This window comes from Lampetra fluviatilis, chromosome 21 (genome assembly GCF_964198595.1).
Source record: "Lampetra fluviatilis chromosome 21, kcLamFluv1.1, whole genome shotgun sequence".
Lineage (NCBI taxonomy): Eukaryota > Metazoa > Chordata > Hyperoartia > Petromyzontiformes > Petromyzontidae > Lampetra > Lampetra fluviatilis.
In genome coordinates, this window is record NC_136295.1 from 6,293,286 (window position 1) to 6,310,393 (window position 17,108).

The 17,108-nt window shown below is 44.0% G+C and overlaps 1 protein-coding gene across 5 annotated transcripts in view; it reads left to right on the forward strand.

Moving 5' to 3' along the window:
• LOC144938172 (catenin delta-2-like) overlaps nucleotides 1-17,108 on the forward strand; it is a 270,511-nt gene that overhangs the window by 124,596 nt on the left and 128,807 nt on the right. For 4 of the 5 annotated variants that reach the window (XM_078865941.1, XM_078865938.1, XM_078865940.1 and 1 more), the window contains 3 exons: nucleotides 5,777-5,811; nucleotides 14,832-14,954; nucleotides 16,464-16,753. In XM_078865941.1, the coding sequence (XP_078722067.1) occupies nucleotides 5,777-5,811; nucleotides 14,832-14,954; nucleotides 16,464-16,753 (448 nt within the window). The remainder of the gene's footprint in view (nucleotides 1-5,776; nucleotides 5,812-14,831; nucleotides 14,955-16,463; nucleotides 16,754-17,108) is intronic. The other variant, XM_078865939.1, reaches the window with a different exon arrangement.

Consider the following 17,108-nt stretch of genomic DNA (forward strand, 5'->3'; position numbering starts at 1 on the left):
ATCAGTGGATCGACTAAATGGCTGCACATGTCCATGTCATCAATGTGGCTATACTGATAATCATGAACATAATATATCGATAATTCTCATTGCTGACGTTACTCTCTTGTTATTAAACAATGTACATCCTTTATTTTTACGCTATTTCTAACATTGATATGTTATGCATAATCCAATTGAGTTCGGGTGCACTTTTAAGCATGCGCCTTTCGAATTGTAAAGTTGTGAGCTCTAAGCTCAAATCCCAGTTGGGGACTCCACTTAAATCTTCCAGCCTCTGAGGTTATTAAAGTAAGTACTACTCTGTGGATCATAAGCAATGGTACTCCTGTGGATATACTGGTCACTGTCATGATAATGTGGACATTCTAGAATTGGCTCAGGACTTTAGAGGGTGTTTCCACCTCCAATGTATAAAAAAAAACTAGACAATGGGAAGAATATCTGACAATATTGGAAGGAGAGGCAAACCTTTTTAAATGTGCTGTCTTGAACGGCATATCGTTATGCAACTAACAAAAAAACGGGGCTTTTAATGTCCTCGCAATATGTATATATTACCCAGGGCAGCCCCGTCTAATAGAGGATGATCCTAGAGAAACCGGGACAGGTGGAAATTCTGTGCTTTAGACAAGAGATGAGCACCGCCCTGTTGCTTTCATTACGCTGTGTTACTGTACATGAAAGCTGCCACTATCGAATAAGGAATACGCCCACATTTTTCCCATTTGTGAGGTGTTACGTTCTTTAAATAGCCGCGATTGGCAAATCCACGATCCGCAAACTCAAAGTTATATGGGGAAAATATGGTTTGGTTCACAGTTCGTAATACGACACCACCTCCTTTTGTTTTGTTACCCTACAGTAACCCAAACATGAAATGGGAAGTAATTTTTTAATGTAAAATATGACTAATATGTAGATACTATCAAACATATTACAAGTATATGTAAAGTAAACCTGAACCGGAAAAATACGACCCTTCCATGACTTATGCACAGAATATCACTGACCCGCTTCCCAATTTCTTCGGTATGCCTGAACTCAGAGCAGCCTTGCGGGAGTAGGAACTATCTCTTTACCTTACTGCCCCCCAAACAACAGAGTGGCTCATGGACCCCGGACAAAAAAAACAAGCTTTCCGTCGGCTCCACTCTGCTAACAAAACAAGCCTCCTTACCACGACCGAAACCCGACAAAACCTGGTCTTCCCTTAATGGTGCCCCAGTAGGAAGTGCCGAAATAGATCATCTGAGCTAGTATTGCAACACAATCTTCACTCGCCCCCCTCAGAGAAACCCAATTTAAATGTCTCCATGGCTATTCCTTAACTAATCAAAGAATAGCCAAATTCGACAAAACAACCTCTCCCAACTGCCCACGATGCCCCCGGACACCCCTCAAACATACAGCCATGCCTTTTGGGAATGTCCAGACATTAACAAGTTTTTTTCAAATGATCACTTGCTACTTGAATCACATTCACAAAACAGGCATCTCACCCCCGCCATAAACGTCCCTGTGTGGGTTGAAACCTCAAGGCCTTTCCAGGCAGGCAAATACATTATTCCAAAATTTTAATTTCATGGCAAAACGCTACACATTATAGCCTACTGGAAAGAGCACGCTCCACGAACACTGCAGGAATGGGCCAATAAATTGTAAAAAATATGCTGCTCTAGAGCATCTAAGTGCAAAACTAAGGGGCAGGGAGGAACCTTACCCCTAAACATGGAAAGCCTTCACTACCTCTCCTCCAGTGGGCATTGATTATTAAAAACATTTATGGGGACATTTAGGCACTCCCCCTCCCCCCTCCATTTTTTTCTACAGGAATATCAGAGCTTAGGAAGACACCAGAGTTGTAGAGTATATTGAAACAGTGTATTGAAACATGTGGTTTAGACAGGTTTCCATTGAATTTCGATTTAAAGCTTTCGTGACTGCAGGTATTCATCTTCTTGGTTCTTTCGGTAAAGTCACATAGAAAGGAAGTAATAAAATAATAAAAATAAAACATAATAAAATAATTCTCACGACGTTTCGGCCACAACGCAAGCAGCCGTCTTCAGGTTTTCACCTGAAGACGGCTGCTTGCGTTGTGGCCGAAACCAGGTTTTCACCTGAAGATGGCTGCTTGCGTTGTGGCCGAAACGTCGTGAGAATTATTTTATTATGTTTTATTTTTATTATTTTATATCTTCCCTTCTACGTGACTTTACCGAAAGAACCAAGAAGAGGTTTCCATTGCATTATAATCCATAACGTGTTTGTGCTGGTGTCAAACCCCTTTCATATCCTCTGTGTGTACCTGAATCTTTTTGTGAATAAAATATTTTGGGGGGGAAAAAAAGTCAACCTGAACCACACTGCCTCCCTGAACTGGGACCCGTGATGGGCTGCATGGGAGACGAGATGGCATGTGTATTCTTATACAGCGGCATCATCATCGCGAGCAGTGCAGTCATAGTGCAGTGCTTCTTCAGGATGCTTACATGGATTTCGCGGTCAACCGTGGATGGTCAAGCCATAGGGACGCGGTCGGTGAACTTGTTACCTCCATTAATTTGGTGCAAATCGATTCGTCAATCGATTCATCTATGGATGTTTGCTTTCATTCATTGATTTACCAAAATTTGCATAACATTTGCATATTATTGTCATGAATAATGAAACACTTTACACGCACGTGGAGCTCAACGCCTGAATTTTAATGGAACCGGACGCGAGGGCAAAGTGGGACGGGATTGATGAAACGGTAATCGTGATCGTCGTCATCATCATCACCGCGTCACGCTGGGCGTACAATTTGGTTTCCTGCTCTTTTGAGGTAATTTTGCCTGGTGCACTACCATTTAAAAATTGATGTTAAATCGATTGGTTATTTAAAAACATGGATGAAAAAATTATGTTGTATTAATCACCTAAGCACTGCTTTTAGTGCCATTTCTATTTTAGGAACTCAGCATTTTAATCCGAAACATCAATTTTGAGCAACTTTCCATCGCAATTATCGCTGTCCTTGTTTGCTCAAATTGCAGTTCACTCTGTAGTCACACCTCAATGTGTTCGCGCTTGGCTTTAAACAAAGCATTTGATTGATTTATTGACCCGATCCTGTGTACTTGCAACCGCCATAATAACCACACAAGATGCACAGTTTATCTTTCGTCTGTGCGGGTCGTACGGGTATCAGGCCTGCGGCTGCCATAGACGAGATGGCCCGTTCTTCCTCGAGAAAGATTAAAATCCACTTATGTCAGAGATAATAAGTGTCCACAACTCTTAACTGACAAGCTCCCAACACGTTAATGCACTGTCGCTACTTTATGCACGCGGTTGTTTCGACTCGTAATGGTGCTTCAGAAGCTCAATATGTTGCCGTTTAAGTAAATTATGCATACTTACATCCCGCTTGAATATGAATGCTACAACCAAAACCAAGGGGGGTTTTAAACAAAAGTGTTTTTTGCAGCTACGTTGTTTATGTGCGTTCACGTCATTTGGCTGTAAGAACAGACCTCTGAGGTATGTTATTGGCGAAGGGACAACTTTGCAATCTGTCCTATGGAAGGAAGCGATGGGTGAGGTTTGATGGCATCGCTGGTTGTGGTCGTTATGACCTCTCGACCTCTTGGCAGTATTTGCCGTGAACACATTCGATGCACTGAATTCTAAGGGAGGTGGTATTGTCGCGTGGAGAATATAAGTTGGCATGAGCAAGAGTTAACTTAGTCTTGAAACGCATCAGTGAGAAAGAGATAGATGGGCATGGTGGTAATGCGTGCCTTCCAAAGACCCGAAGCCCAGCTTCCAGCTTTACTTTACATCATCAATGACAGTCAATGTCTGTACCTGTCAGTAGCTTGACTAATTCAGTACCTTCTGTAGTTTTTCCGACAAACTATTTCTGTATTGGGTATATGATGGCAGCCAAGCGTGCTTGCTGTTGGGGCTCTGTCCGCTGCCTTGTGGTGCCCGGCCAGCCATAATAATGGGTGCACGTGGACAACACTTGCTCGGCTGCCTGAGCAGGGCTAACAAGATGGGGGGGGGCATTATCTTTTGAGGTGGAGAGAGTAAAGAGAGACGTGTCGTAACATTTTCATTCTTGCATGCCCATCCCAGCGGCAAGCACACAGTCTTAATGTGCGTGCGTATTTACCAAAGCCGTGTGGTGGTTCACGTGTGCAGTGGCCTAGCCATCGGGTGTGCAGGCGGTGTAACTGCACCAGGGCCCCATGGGCTTGAGGGTCCCGGGCATTGGGCTACGATAGAGGGGGAGAAATAATATGGGGTGGCCGGGGTTGGGGGGCAGGGGGGGGGATCCACTTCCTTCATTGCACAAGTGTCTATCCAACAACATGATGCATCACTGCACATGTGAATGAGTTGATGCTGTGCAGGGGCGTCTAGAGTGTTGTAGGATGGGCTATTGTGAATTTGAAGTTGAGATGCGGTTTTGATTGTATTATAGATAGGGGCCCACATGAAGGTAGTGGTGAAACTAATAACGTCAAATTATCTATGACGTGAGGTTCAAAATACAAAGGAAATATTTAACATGAAGGTGGCTGGGATAGGGGCACAGTCATTGCCTCAGACCTAAAGTTCAAACCTAAATCTGCCACTGAAGAGGGAAAAAAATTTGCACTTTTTTTTTCAATTCTCGTCTTTAATGACGACACGAAACACCATGAATTGGTATTTTTACATCCTTTATATTAAGTTTGCTTGCTTGCTTGCGCGCTTACGACCGTGCAAATCTTTCGGTCGTTTTTTAACCCACTTCCCGTGATCCAATCGAGCTGACATTTTGCACACAGACTCGTTGTGCGTGACAATTTATTTTCGTGAAATTTTTTTTCCAAAATTTTCAACATTTTAGGAAAAAAATGTTTATATTTAGTTACCAATTGCTTAATGGTGGCAGGCAATCATCTGACCCATAGGTGGCAGCCATCTCAAGCCAGAGGACGAGAGGACTCTAGCCGCCCGTTTCAAAGACCAATGTGGGCTGGGTTGTGGCCCATTGAACACGTACTGTAATTTATTTGCCACGCATATAAAGGATTTATAGTGAAAAACTTTGTTTTTACGGGTTAATTTTTTACTGAATTTAGCTTCACCCAGTACAAAATATGCAAAAAAAATATTATTTGTCTTCGACAGAAATATGCACAAGCCTCAGTTTATTAAATGTGCCTTGTAAACAGCTGGTTAAAAAAAAACCTGAGTAAGTGTATTACGATTCTTGATGGATAATGATATCCTGAGGTGTCGCCTGCCGGATTGTTGTGTCTCTGCTGTCATTGGACGATTTTATCCGTCTGATACTTTACGGTGACGCTGTTCGGCGACTGCGCGTAGCATAATTGTGTGGAAAGAAAGTATTGTGCTGCTGCGGTTGAAACTCACACGGAACATAGCGAAGCCGTAAGCTTCCACCCACAGACAGCCCACACCCACAGGTTAAATAGGCTGAGATGTCATTAAGGGGTGGGTCTTTCTGGGTTTTTTTTGCTTCTCTCCCTCGTCTTAAACAGGCAAGGAGCGAAAACCAGTTCTGCTGCTCCGACAACAAGGAAGTCATTAATGGGACCTATTTATTTTTTTACACGTTTCTACACGAGACGAGTTATCCCGAGCCCTGCCAGGAGTGCGGGTAGGATGCGAGTGTGCGTCTGAGCGTGCGAGCTGTGTACGTGTGGTGGTGCTTGCTGCTGTTTCTCCGCTGACCAAGTTGTGCGATTTCTGTCTCTCTCTCGTCCCGCAGCTCGACAGATGACTCTTTTCACTGGCGAACGTCGGGTAAGATAGCCTCGTGCGTGCATGCACGCCACGGGCTTTATGTTACTATACAACACACGCACGCACGGGCACTTCTACGCATTTGTAATACCAAGCGTGCGTTTTGTTTACTTCATATGTAGGTCTTAACGATCGATATTACGATTCGTAAACTGGTGGGGGGTATTTTGGTCGGCTCATGTAAAAATGTGCGTCGTAAACCCTCCTCCACCCCACACAGCCAATTTATAAACATGTCACTTGAATCAAACGTGCCATGTGTATTACTGCTTCAGCACACTGCCGGCGTTGATGTTGGAGTTTAATCTCACAACGTTCAAATGAATAACGACACCTCGCTGGAGATTACATTCGGCCTCGTCAGGTTGTTAACAGGAGCTCAGATCTCAACCTGATGATGCTGGATGTAATCTCAAGCGAAACGTTGTAGCCCTTTAAATGTTGTGAGAGGGGGCTGTCCAACAGCAACACCGGTGGTGCTGCTGCTGAATCATTAATAGATTTGGCCAAATTTTGATTCACGTGACACTTCTATTAGTTGGCTGTGTCGTGCACTTTGTATATAGCCCCTAAGGCAATCATACGTGGCTATTTAGAATGCATGGTGTTTTCAAACCTTGTAAATGCACAGTCAAGTCAAGTTTACTTGTTTAATCAGGCGAGAGCTCGAGACCTGGATGAGTCTCATTTGCAAGCGTCACCGCCAGCGTTGCATATTTTGTCATTTTAGAAGCGTTCAAATTGTCCGGTATTATAGTGGCGGGGAGGTGCAACTGTGTACGTGTTTTGGATGAACGGTGCCGATGTGTCGGCCAGGGCTGTGCAATGTGAAGTTTTGCTTGGGTTGTGACACTTGCCGCGATTGCACAGACGGCACAGGCCCCGTCACACATTAGCGTGAGGTTTATCCACGTGGGGTACAGCCGTGATGTGGTGGTTCATGCACTTTGCTATGAACTCGGGAGACCCGAGCCCGATTCCTAGCCATGGCTAACATCAGTGGCCAGTGATGTCTAACTTCACCCGTCTTGAACCCTTCATGTATGTATGTTGAACTTATTTTACACTGTATGTAGCCAACTATGCTCATCCGAGGTGTGGGGGAAGGACAACAATTTATGCTCAACAAAAACCGCTATAATCAACAAGCCATGAGGAGGCCTTCATCCAGCAGTTGATTGAAAGAGTTCCAAATTATAGATTTTTTTAAATATCCTGGAAGTAATTAAACGTCAGTATGGCCCTTTTGTGTCCATTTGGGCAAAGTCTAGCCGTAGCAAAGTGTAAAATTCTCGTACTCGCACTGTCCCACGCCCCCCACCCCCTTTCCATATTCACCGAACTGTAACCTCGACCACATACACCTTTATTCTCCATTAAAGTGCAATTTAAGTAATTATACATTGCACACATCTGGCGGTTGTCAACGAAACAAGTAGCATGGTAGGGTGCGAGGGGTGATTATGAAACCCTAGTCTTTGGGGGTGACTGTCACATTCCTTGCTTTAGCCTTTATTATCTCCATACCTTTGCCCATCTACGCTCAAACCCTTCCCTCACTGTACCTTTCTTACCCATTGTCTGCCTCGGCATGTAACATCCAACTTCCCCCTTGCTCTCGATTTGTCCTTCTTGCTTACTCGCCTGTTATATATCTATTTGTCTGTCCACGTGAGAAGGTGTTTGTTCCGTGTGGTGTCACTGTGTGTCTGGAAGTTGCCATATGTTCTTTTTATTGTTTGACGTTTTCTGTCCGTTTGTCACTTGTTCTGTTTTTCCTCCTCGAGCGAGTCTTGTTTCCATCTCTGCATCTGCGGCTTGTAATATTATTCAGTATAAACCCCAATAATTCCCACCCTTCACCTGTGTTATGATATGCATTGTGATGGTGACCCCCTGACCTTTAACAAAGCAATCCCAGCCAAAGCGCCGTCACTGGTCTCTCCCGGAAAACGGAATCTGGGCCGATCAGAGACTTCAAGAGCCATCTCGGCCACACAATAACAGTGTCTCTGAGCATCTGGGACCTTGATCCTTCACCTCTTGGCCTGGAAAGCAATTGTCGGTACAATATTGAGCCTGTGAGCCATCCTTTTAAATTCCGCCGAGATTTGCGGAGTGCGTTGCGAGGTGTCAAGAGTGAGCCTTCCACGTTAACTCTGAATGGATACGGGCAGTGACTGAATACTTTTGGGGACTTGGCTCAACCAATATTCCACCTGCTTAAGAAATGACTGAGGAAATAACCAGTTATCTCTGTAGTCAAACAACCGACTAACCAACCTGCGAATCCAATCACCTAACATCACCAAACGAACGTAACAATACTGTACACGAATTAGCTATGCAGCGTACCACCCAACTAATTAAACAAAAATTGGTGTACACAGATTAGAACTTGATAATTGTTTTTTTTACCCTTCTATCTGGCAACAAAACTGACACCTTTTTTTTACAAGGAGTCATGTTTGCATAGACCACAATACCAGCAGTCATAATGCAAACAGAAAAACATAACTCTGATAATGTGCACTGTACTTGAAGTTGATTGGTCCACACCCGAGACAGCTTTCCTTAGAGCCTAGTCTCACATGGGTTGGACCAGATGACGCGTGCGCCTTTTGGCGTGATTTTGTTTGCATTATGACTGCAGGTATTGTGGTCTATGAAAACATGACTCCTTGTTAAAAAAAAGGTGTCAGTTTTGTTGCCAGATAGAAGGGTAAAAAAAACAATTATCATATTTTTTACTGGCAAATGAGGTTCCAATGGTGTACACAGATTATAACTTGTGTTCATTTCTTCCAGAGAGCAAAGGGCCTAAATGCACGAACTTCTCAGTGGCATTGCTCTGACGAATCTCCTGTTTGATCGAAGCTTCTCAGACTCAAGTGCTCAGTCCACAGCAGTACCGCAGCTTTATATTTTTGACCGAACGCCATGTCCGTTGTATGAAAGCTTAATTCACATTCAGAGGGAGAAAACTGGTAAACTAATAATTTTTGCTAATTAGTATTCATGCCATTCTCATTGCGAGTAATTTTGCGCATTTGGACTGTGGCCGAAGGGCTCAAAGTGCGAAACTTTGCAATGAGCAGCGCAAACGGGACTACCCCTGGGCCACGTCACCTCCGTGGCGAAGGAGGAGAAGCAAAGACTGTAGAGGAGAGAACGACGATTTTGTTTGAACAACACCCCCTGGGTGTGTGTGTCTTAGTGAATGGTGGAGTGCCCTGTTGTCGTCGATGTTTGAACGAGACGTTTAACAATTAGCCAGCCACCCTCTTCTGCCCCCTCCCGCCCCCCATTGTCAGCACTATTGATTTGATGCATTGTCGTGATTCGAGGACATCCATTTGATTTAGGAATCGGTTATCTTTTATATTCCAGGTGAATAGCACCTGTGGTGGCTGCAGGTTACATACAACAATCGGGCATGATTCGTGAGATTCTGATTGATGGACCATTGCATGAGTTAGATGTCTAGTTTTAATATTGCACGAGTTCTTTGTTTGTTATTACAGACTTAACCTATATGCAATGTCTTTAATGTTCCCATTGTATCATCGGGCTGTATTTAAATGAAAGTAACACAAACACTTTGTGGTAATTATGTAAAGTATTAATCTCCCATGCTTATCGGAGATGCACTGTAGGTGGAATTATGCCAAATCAGGTGCAGGCTCTTAAATGAGACAATAATCACAAGTTCTGTCTTGTGTGGACATCACATTTTATGGCGTTCTTTCATAAGAGCAGGAGTTACCCCCCCCTCCCCCGTATTGTGCCCACATTTCATCCCACGAGAAGCAGTGTTTGTCTCTATTGTGGTCCCACTAGATCTAAGAGCACTTGAAATGACCTTTGTGTCTGTGGAAAGGGAAAATAAATCCTCTCCATGCAGCCTTGCACTTGGATTATGGCCTCATAATGGAAGAAACTTTAGGGCTCAGTTGTAAGCCGCTTTTCACGATGTTCGTCCAGTCCCAATTGTTTCATTCACACAGGTGAAACAGTGGCTTCCACAAACCCCATTAGCTCGTGAACACATTTAAGCAATAACGCAAGCTTTGTAAATAGCCTTGGCATAACAAAAATACAATTAAATACGTAAAAAGTAAATATTTTATTGATTTTTCACGTAATTTTGTTCCCACTAAACAGGCTCCTTTGCCACTAACATCATTTAACCTAGCAGCAGTTTGTTTTAAACAGGCCTGACTGTGCTGCTGAGATTCAGAAGGTTAAAAACCAGGCCAGATGTTTATTGCTTGAAAAAAGTAGCTGTAGAACATTGATCGAGAAAGCCCCATCATGCCCTGACAGACAAAAAAAATGAAATTTATTTTACGTGGGGAAGAGAGGGATTTCCAGTCTGTTCATTAGTTGGTAATTGAAAGAGGGTTAGATGAAAGAGAGACACCGGGTGGTTGTGTCATATTGACGGGGGCATATGATTGGTAAAAGCGAGGGCCCCCATCATCAGTCAAAAAATATCCTGAAGCAGAAGATTAGTGCTGGATGGATACAGTCACATTTGCAAATGTGATTTGTAACTTTGATCGTTACCTCTGTATTGATAGTTCAATGTTAATCTGCAATTTTATTGAGGGACTCCTACTGTGTGGTGTTGTCTTGGTGTAGTCTGGGACTGTTTTGTTGTTGTTGTTTTTGCTGCCTTGCCCAATCTTGATAAATCACACTTATAAAAAAAAAGTATTGATGTTTAGTGAATTGCTTACCATTTTCACTCCTATCGTTTGTAATGTTTACCTTTGTAACTTTCTGACGCACCCATGCTGGGCATCTGTGAAAAAGAACTTCACAGCTCATCGGATTCCTCCTGCAGCCTAAATAAATATTCCGATTTTGATTCCGATAAGTCGTGGGCGGCAGCAGTAAGGGAGGTTTTGGTGTGCCGTGAATTCCAACCACCCAGCGTGGGCTGGGAAGCGTATCACTCAGTCCTCTCCCCATGCCAGCCCCCCCCTCCCCCACGTCTTCCAGCTCATGGTTCGTTCTGCTACGAATGCCGAAGGTTGAAAAGAATGCATCACTCCTTTCAAATCTGGTGATATAAATATAATGAGAAGAAAAGAGAAAGAAAACAAGTGTGCTTAAAAAAAGTCAGGCCACTTATTTGTGCAGGGTATGTGCTGTGATAGGAAATTCAGTACCGGACTGTGCCATGTGCTTTTGGCCACAATGGCTCTGTGGTATACATTTCTTTGTAGATAGTGATGCAACCTAAATACACTGTTTTGTACACGTATCTATATAGGAAATTAAACTATGCATACACACCTTCACGCCGATATTATTAACCCTGTCGTGTTATTCTTTGGATGTACCAGACCCTATGGCGCTAACACATAAGACTTTAGCTTGAACATGAAACCACAGCCAGAAAGCTCGTGTGAATAAATCTTGGCAAACGCGATGTGGCATTGTATTGTGGTAAAAATGTGGCTTAGGCAGGTTGGTGAGCAAAATTAATTTATAGCAAGTCAGATTCCCATTGAGGTAATATTTCACTTTTGGGCTTGCCGTTGCCCTCCGGAAAAGCTAAGCGGAGGCACTTCCATTCAGTGCAACATAGATTATAGTTGTTTTATAATGATGCCAACATCGTAAAATTATGTCGTAAAATGCCACCGGCACAGCTTTTGACAAATCATAACGCCCTCGATTTTATGCAGAATCGTTGTTCACCAGAAATGACCTGTGCCTGCTTGGTCTGCTGCTATTCCGTTTGTGGATGAATGAACCATAGCTTTCTCTAAAAGGGGCCTCCAGCCAATCGTATGCACGTATCCTTAGTCACTTTGGTTTTTCCTTCACTCAGTGAAACTTGTTCGGGGAAAAAAGAAAAAGTTAAAACCAGAAATCAATGGGTGTGAAGCCTTTTAATCAGTTTTCTTCAGCGGGACATTTTTTTTAGGTGAGTGTCCATTAATGTATGCTTCCCTTAACTATTTATATATCCAGATATATATGACTGTTTAACAGTGTTTTCTATTTTTAGATATGGACTACCTCACCTGGTATCCAGGAGGTCGTGGGTTCGATCCCGACCCTGACACCTTCTGTATATTTGAAGTTTGCATGTCCACCCTGTGGTCGCTTGGATTTTGTTCCGGTCTCCCGGTTGTTCCTTCCACGTTTAGAATAATCGATTTGGCTATCATTTGTAGCCGGGTTGCATCTGAATGAGAGCTATACAGGCTCATTGGGCCTTACGTGGTGAAATAAAAAAAATAGTTTTTAGTTTAGTTTCAATTTCCGTAGAAATAGTCCATTAGCTGTTAGGCCTCGTTTCATGGGGCATTCTGCAACGGTACAGGTGCTATGCTCTATATAGGTAACACACATTATGCCGAGAACAGTATTCGGGTAAAAAACTTTGTTATTCTCAGTGTTTTTACATTCTACCACAAGCGCTTGTGAAAAAGAGAACAGCAAGCCAAACACGAATACTGAAAACATCAACAACATGCAATGTAATTTGACACGAAGTGAAAAATATGACAAAAGATGACATTTGATGTAAAATAAATGCAAGCGCAAGCTGCGCCTAATGATTTATAATTGACACCTTGGAAAAGTCAGTTCCCATGTTTCAGCAGTATTGTTATTTCAAAACTTCAATATGTGGGCAGAATACATTTGGAGGTATTGTTAAGTGTTACGCAACAATTTTTTTCTCAGTTGGGAATGCCCTTTCAATTGGACATAATAAAGCAAATTGCTTCCTTGGGTGAAAATATGCACACTTGAAAAGACCAACAATATGTATTTATATAGCATGTATATATGCACAGCGCTATATGTTTTATGTATTTGAGTGATTACTGGAGCTGAGAATCCAGCGGTTTATTAAATCCTCATCATCTCTCTCCACCCAACAGAATAAATGGGTACACTCTCGTCAATCGGCAGGTTTCATTTGGTGGGGCAAATTGTAGGTACTGCCACCTCTTCCAAAACTTTGACCAGCATGTCAGAGTAGGCCTTTAGGGGAGGCTCTAAAGCCTCCTCTAGTTAAGGCCCTCCCACCAGCAGTGGCACGAGCAAGCAATTGCAGGGTTGCACCTCTGTCTCTTTGTTTGCACCTCTATCGTTTACTTTGCTGAGGATAAGACCCCGGATTCCTTGAGCCCACCACGTTAGAGACCTGGGCTTGAAGCATCAAGTCGGCGCCCCGGGTTAAAACAGTTCTCATGGTCCGTGGGTATGATGGTCATATTATGTTTATTGGGGGATTTCTTTGCTCTGAGGGTTGGTTTTTCAAAGGCAGATATGGAGCAAAACATCAAAGCATCTGCAGTGCCCAAGAATGGTCTCTAGCAGATAAGTATAATGGTTATTTAAAAAGATATTGGGAAAAGCCCCGCAGTGTGTCCTTCCAAGGCTGTTCCCAATTGAAATTAAGAGTTTGCTACCTGTAGTTGCCGGGCATTGAAATGAAAGACTGTATTGTTATTGTGGGTTACTCGGGCTTACTATCAGTCCGCATAAATTAGATATAATTGGCGTGGGGGAAAAAAATCCCATAAACAACATTCCATCTGAAGCGTTACATATGAATTCATTTTTTTCTGCTTGATGTTTTATTTATTTACTGCGTTTTGGTTAGCAGGTCAGAGGCAGCACGGATACTTGGTTGCCCATTCTTGCAGAAAGTACATTTTATGTTGAATGAGCCGCATGTCATGCAGTGAAGCTCGGTGCAATGTTTCACTCTAAGTGCCCCACTAAAAGCATTGAAGAGTGAGGTTAAACACAGTGACATTTGCGTGTTAACATGCATTACATGGGAAGGTATAAATGGAGGAGTTGGCACATTCGCATCTGGTTATGCCGCATGTCATTTGCGTCGATGCATTGTTTGTCCCGTGTACTCATTTGCATGCAATTAATGATTATTTTTTTAAGTTGGTGTCTGAATGGCTGTCACCCCGGTAATGTAAAGGACAGTTAACACTACCAGTGGATACGAGGTGTGATTCCTCGTCATGACAGATTAAAACGCTTTGACTTAAATTTGATTGAGCGCAATTGACTGCCCACCCATTATTGAAACTCTTACTACTCCAGGGAGACACTAGCAACCGTGGGTGGTACTGGGTCTCACCTGCTCAAACTGTGTCAAGCTCAGCCTTAATGGAGGCCACTGATAAAACAACGCCTGACCCGAGCCACAGTTAATGCTTGGGCACAAGGTGCCTGTTGTTTGAGTTTTGCCCATGTGTGTATGTGTGTAACTCAGTGCGTGTGTATGTCTGCGGTGGTGTAGCGGTTAGCGCGTAGCGCTATAAACCTGGTGACCCGAGTTCGATTCCCGCTCACGGCCAACATCGGTGACGATTATGTGAACCGGTCCTGCGCCTCCTCCCCTAGGTCGACTCGGCCTCAAATGAGTATCCAGTGCGATGTGTAAACATCGCCACTCAGGAGGCAAAGGCGATCCGGGCGTGGTGCTGGCCACCCACCCCCTCGTGTACCGTTCCAGCCTTCATATGTGCTCGCTAGCAGCACTTGCCCCAACAGTCTGTTAAGGCTAAACGGAGGATCTTTTTTCTTTGCCCTTGGCTGTGTACCTTTGTGCCTCTGTATGTCTGCTTGCAAGTATGTTTGTGTGCCTCATAAGTATATGCCTGTAAGCCCGTGTATTTCCTATGTCTGTTTGTGTGTGTCACTATGTCCATGTGTGTACTTGTATGTGCCTGTATGGCTGGGTGTGTGTGTGAAGCTCTGAGGGGTTGACGTGCTGCACCACGCCATGTTTAAAATTAATTTTGAGCGCTGTTATAAACCAGTCCTGGATTTTTACACTTTTAATGTGTACCGGGCATGGTGTGTACACATGAACACCGAGGAGATTAAAACATAGTTCTGTCCATCCCATCCCATCATGTGCCATCTAGGCCTTTACAGGTTCCCGCTAACAGCACCTGCCCCACTAATTTGGAAAAGCTACATGGGTGGTCCTTTTCTCTTGTGTGTTATAATAAATGCAGACGGAGCGACTGGGGAGCTGAGCGAGGATGAGGGTCGGGTAAGCGTGGGCTCGGAGCTGGTCGACTCCTGCCTCCGTGCCCTGCAGGAGAGGGGTCTCTTCGAGGGGCCTGATCCCTTGCACAGTGAGTGGTACCTCTCCCCCCCCCCCCCCCCCCGTGGGATTCTGTATTTTCAAATTGTGTCTGTGTGGGTGAAAAGCGCACTTCGCTATAAACCCGGCGACCTGAGTTCAATCCCCGCTCAGCACTTGTCCCTAACAGTCTGTAAGGCTGTACGGGGGAGCTTTGTCTTTTTGTGTATGTGTGCTATTCAAAGATGAAGATCACCCTGATAGCCATACAGACCGTTGTAAAAAGTATTGTAGGAGAGTGCCTGTTAAGGCTGGAACGGTACATACATTTAAATTGAAAATAATTTCTTTAGAACTGCTTTTTGTGTTAGTTTGTTGTCCTTCCCCCGCACCTCCGATTATCTACAGTGCGAAATAAGTTAAACATACAGTACACACAGTCAGCATGGCCACAGTCCCACTCAGCTGTCTTTGCCCAGTGCTGATGTTTTTATTTTCTCCTGCACGTAGATGATCGGACCTTATGTGTACGTATATCTTTGATCTCCTTCATCCACGCATTATCTACAGATATTAAATATTTTTCAAATGGAAATCGTTGACCTTCAGTTGTGACGTGTAAATTGAAATTGCTCGCACATTCCGTGCTTACATCATCACAATGAACAAATTCCCACTTTACATTCTAGCAAACAAAGGGCAGATGTTTCCGCTTGAAAGTTACGTTGGTGGCACATGAGAAACGATTTAGCGCAAAATATGTCGAACAGCGAGGATGTGTAAATGTCTACACAAAAACACAAATGATGAAAAAAAAACATAACTAATAATAATGACATGGCCTCATGGTAGCACGTTCACCGCTTGTTGCAGAGGTTCACAGTTCGAATCTAGTGGCCACTCTGGTTATTACTGCGGGTGTGTAAAACAAAAAACAGAACGTTGTAGATCCCGTGATGCCATTCGCAAGAGGAGGCTATTGTGGGCTGGCATCATGCTCTAATTTGAAAAGTTAACCTGCAAAGTACTCAATGGGAATGCACACAGCAATCATCGCCCCATACTGCAAAAAACTTGGCAGGAAAAAGAGTCCTGAGATTCAGTGAGGCTCTCTTGGGTAAACATGAATAGTACAAATAATACTATTAATGATGTTTTTTTTTAATGAAGAAAAAAACACTTGTATACATAGTGTTTGTACTCCGACCTCTTCTTAGACGTCTGGCCAGCAAGGAAGAACAGGCCAGATGCCCACGAAAAGTGCTGTCTAGAGCTCCCTCTATTGGAGACCCTTAGACCAGCAGTGGCACGAGCAAACATTTCTCTTTGGTTCTTTCGGTAAAGTCACGTATAAAGAGAAAATAATAAATTACATACTAGCAAAATAAAAATAATACAATTTATTATTTTCTCTTTATACGTGACTTTACCAAAAAAAACAAAGAGTAATTCCTGCAGTCACGAAAGCTCCAAATTAAGTTACGAGCAAACATGTTCAAGGGCTGCAAGCCCGTACATTACGATGACCAACTCCTTCGTAATTTGTTTCCCTCTCCGGTAGAAGGAGCGGTGTCATCCAAGTTGAACTCGTCTCCGGACAGCTGCTACCAGGAGACGGGCAGCTACCAGACGAGCAGCCACACGGGGGCCCAGTCACTCTCCCAGACGCTGGCGGGGGGCGGGTTCCAGGCGGGGGCGGGCACGCAAGCGACAGCCGCGCCCGAGGACAGCGGCTCGCGCACCATGCTGACGCGCAGCCTGTCCGCTCAGCAGCCGCAGCCGCAGCAGCAGCAGAATGTGTACACGCAGCAGCAGCAGCAACGTGGCGATCGCGCGCACGCTTACACACAGGCACGTGTCACATCCGCGTACACACGAGCGTGATAACCACGCCACTCTGAATCGTTGTCCCGCGGTGAAGTTTCTACAATGCGGGCCCCTCACTTTTGTCTTTGTCACCCAGTGAGAATAACCCAATGGTGGAATACCCAGATAATTTAACGTGGTTCTCATAACTGCCTCTGTAATAGCAAAGTGATATTTATTTTGTGAGAGGCAGCCGGGAGCAAAGCATTTTTTTCGACACCTCTCTTTCCTACGCTGTGCATGTCCCTTGCACCAAGCACCGCATGAAGAAAGCTGAAATTGGCACCCAGGTGTTCCCGTTAGCTATCCGACACTTATTTACCTGTAGAGGTCTTCATAA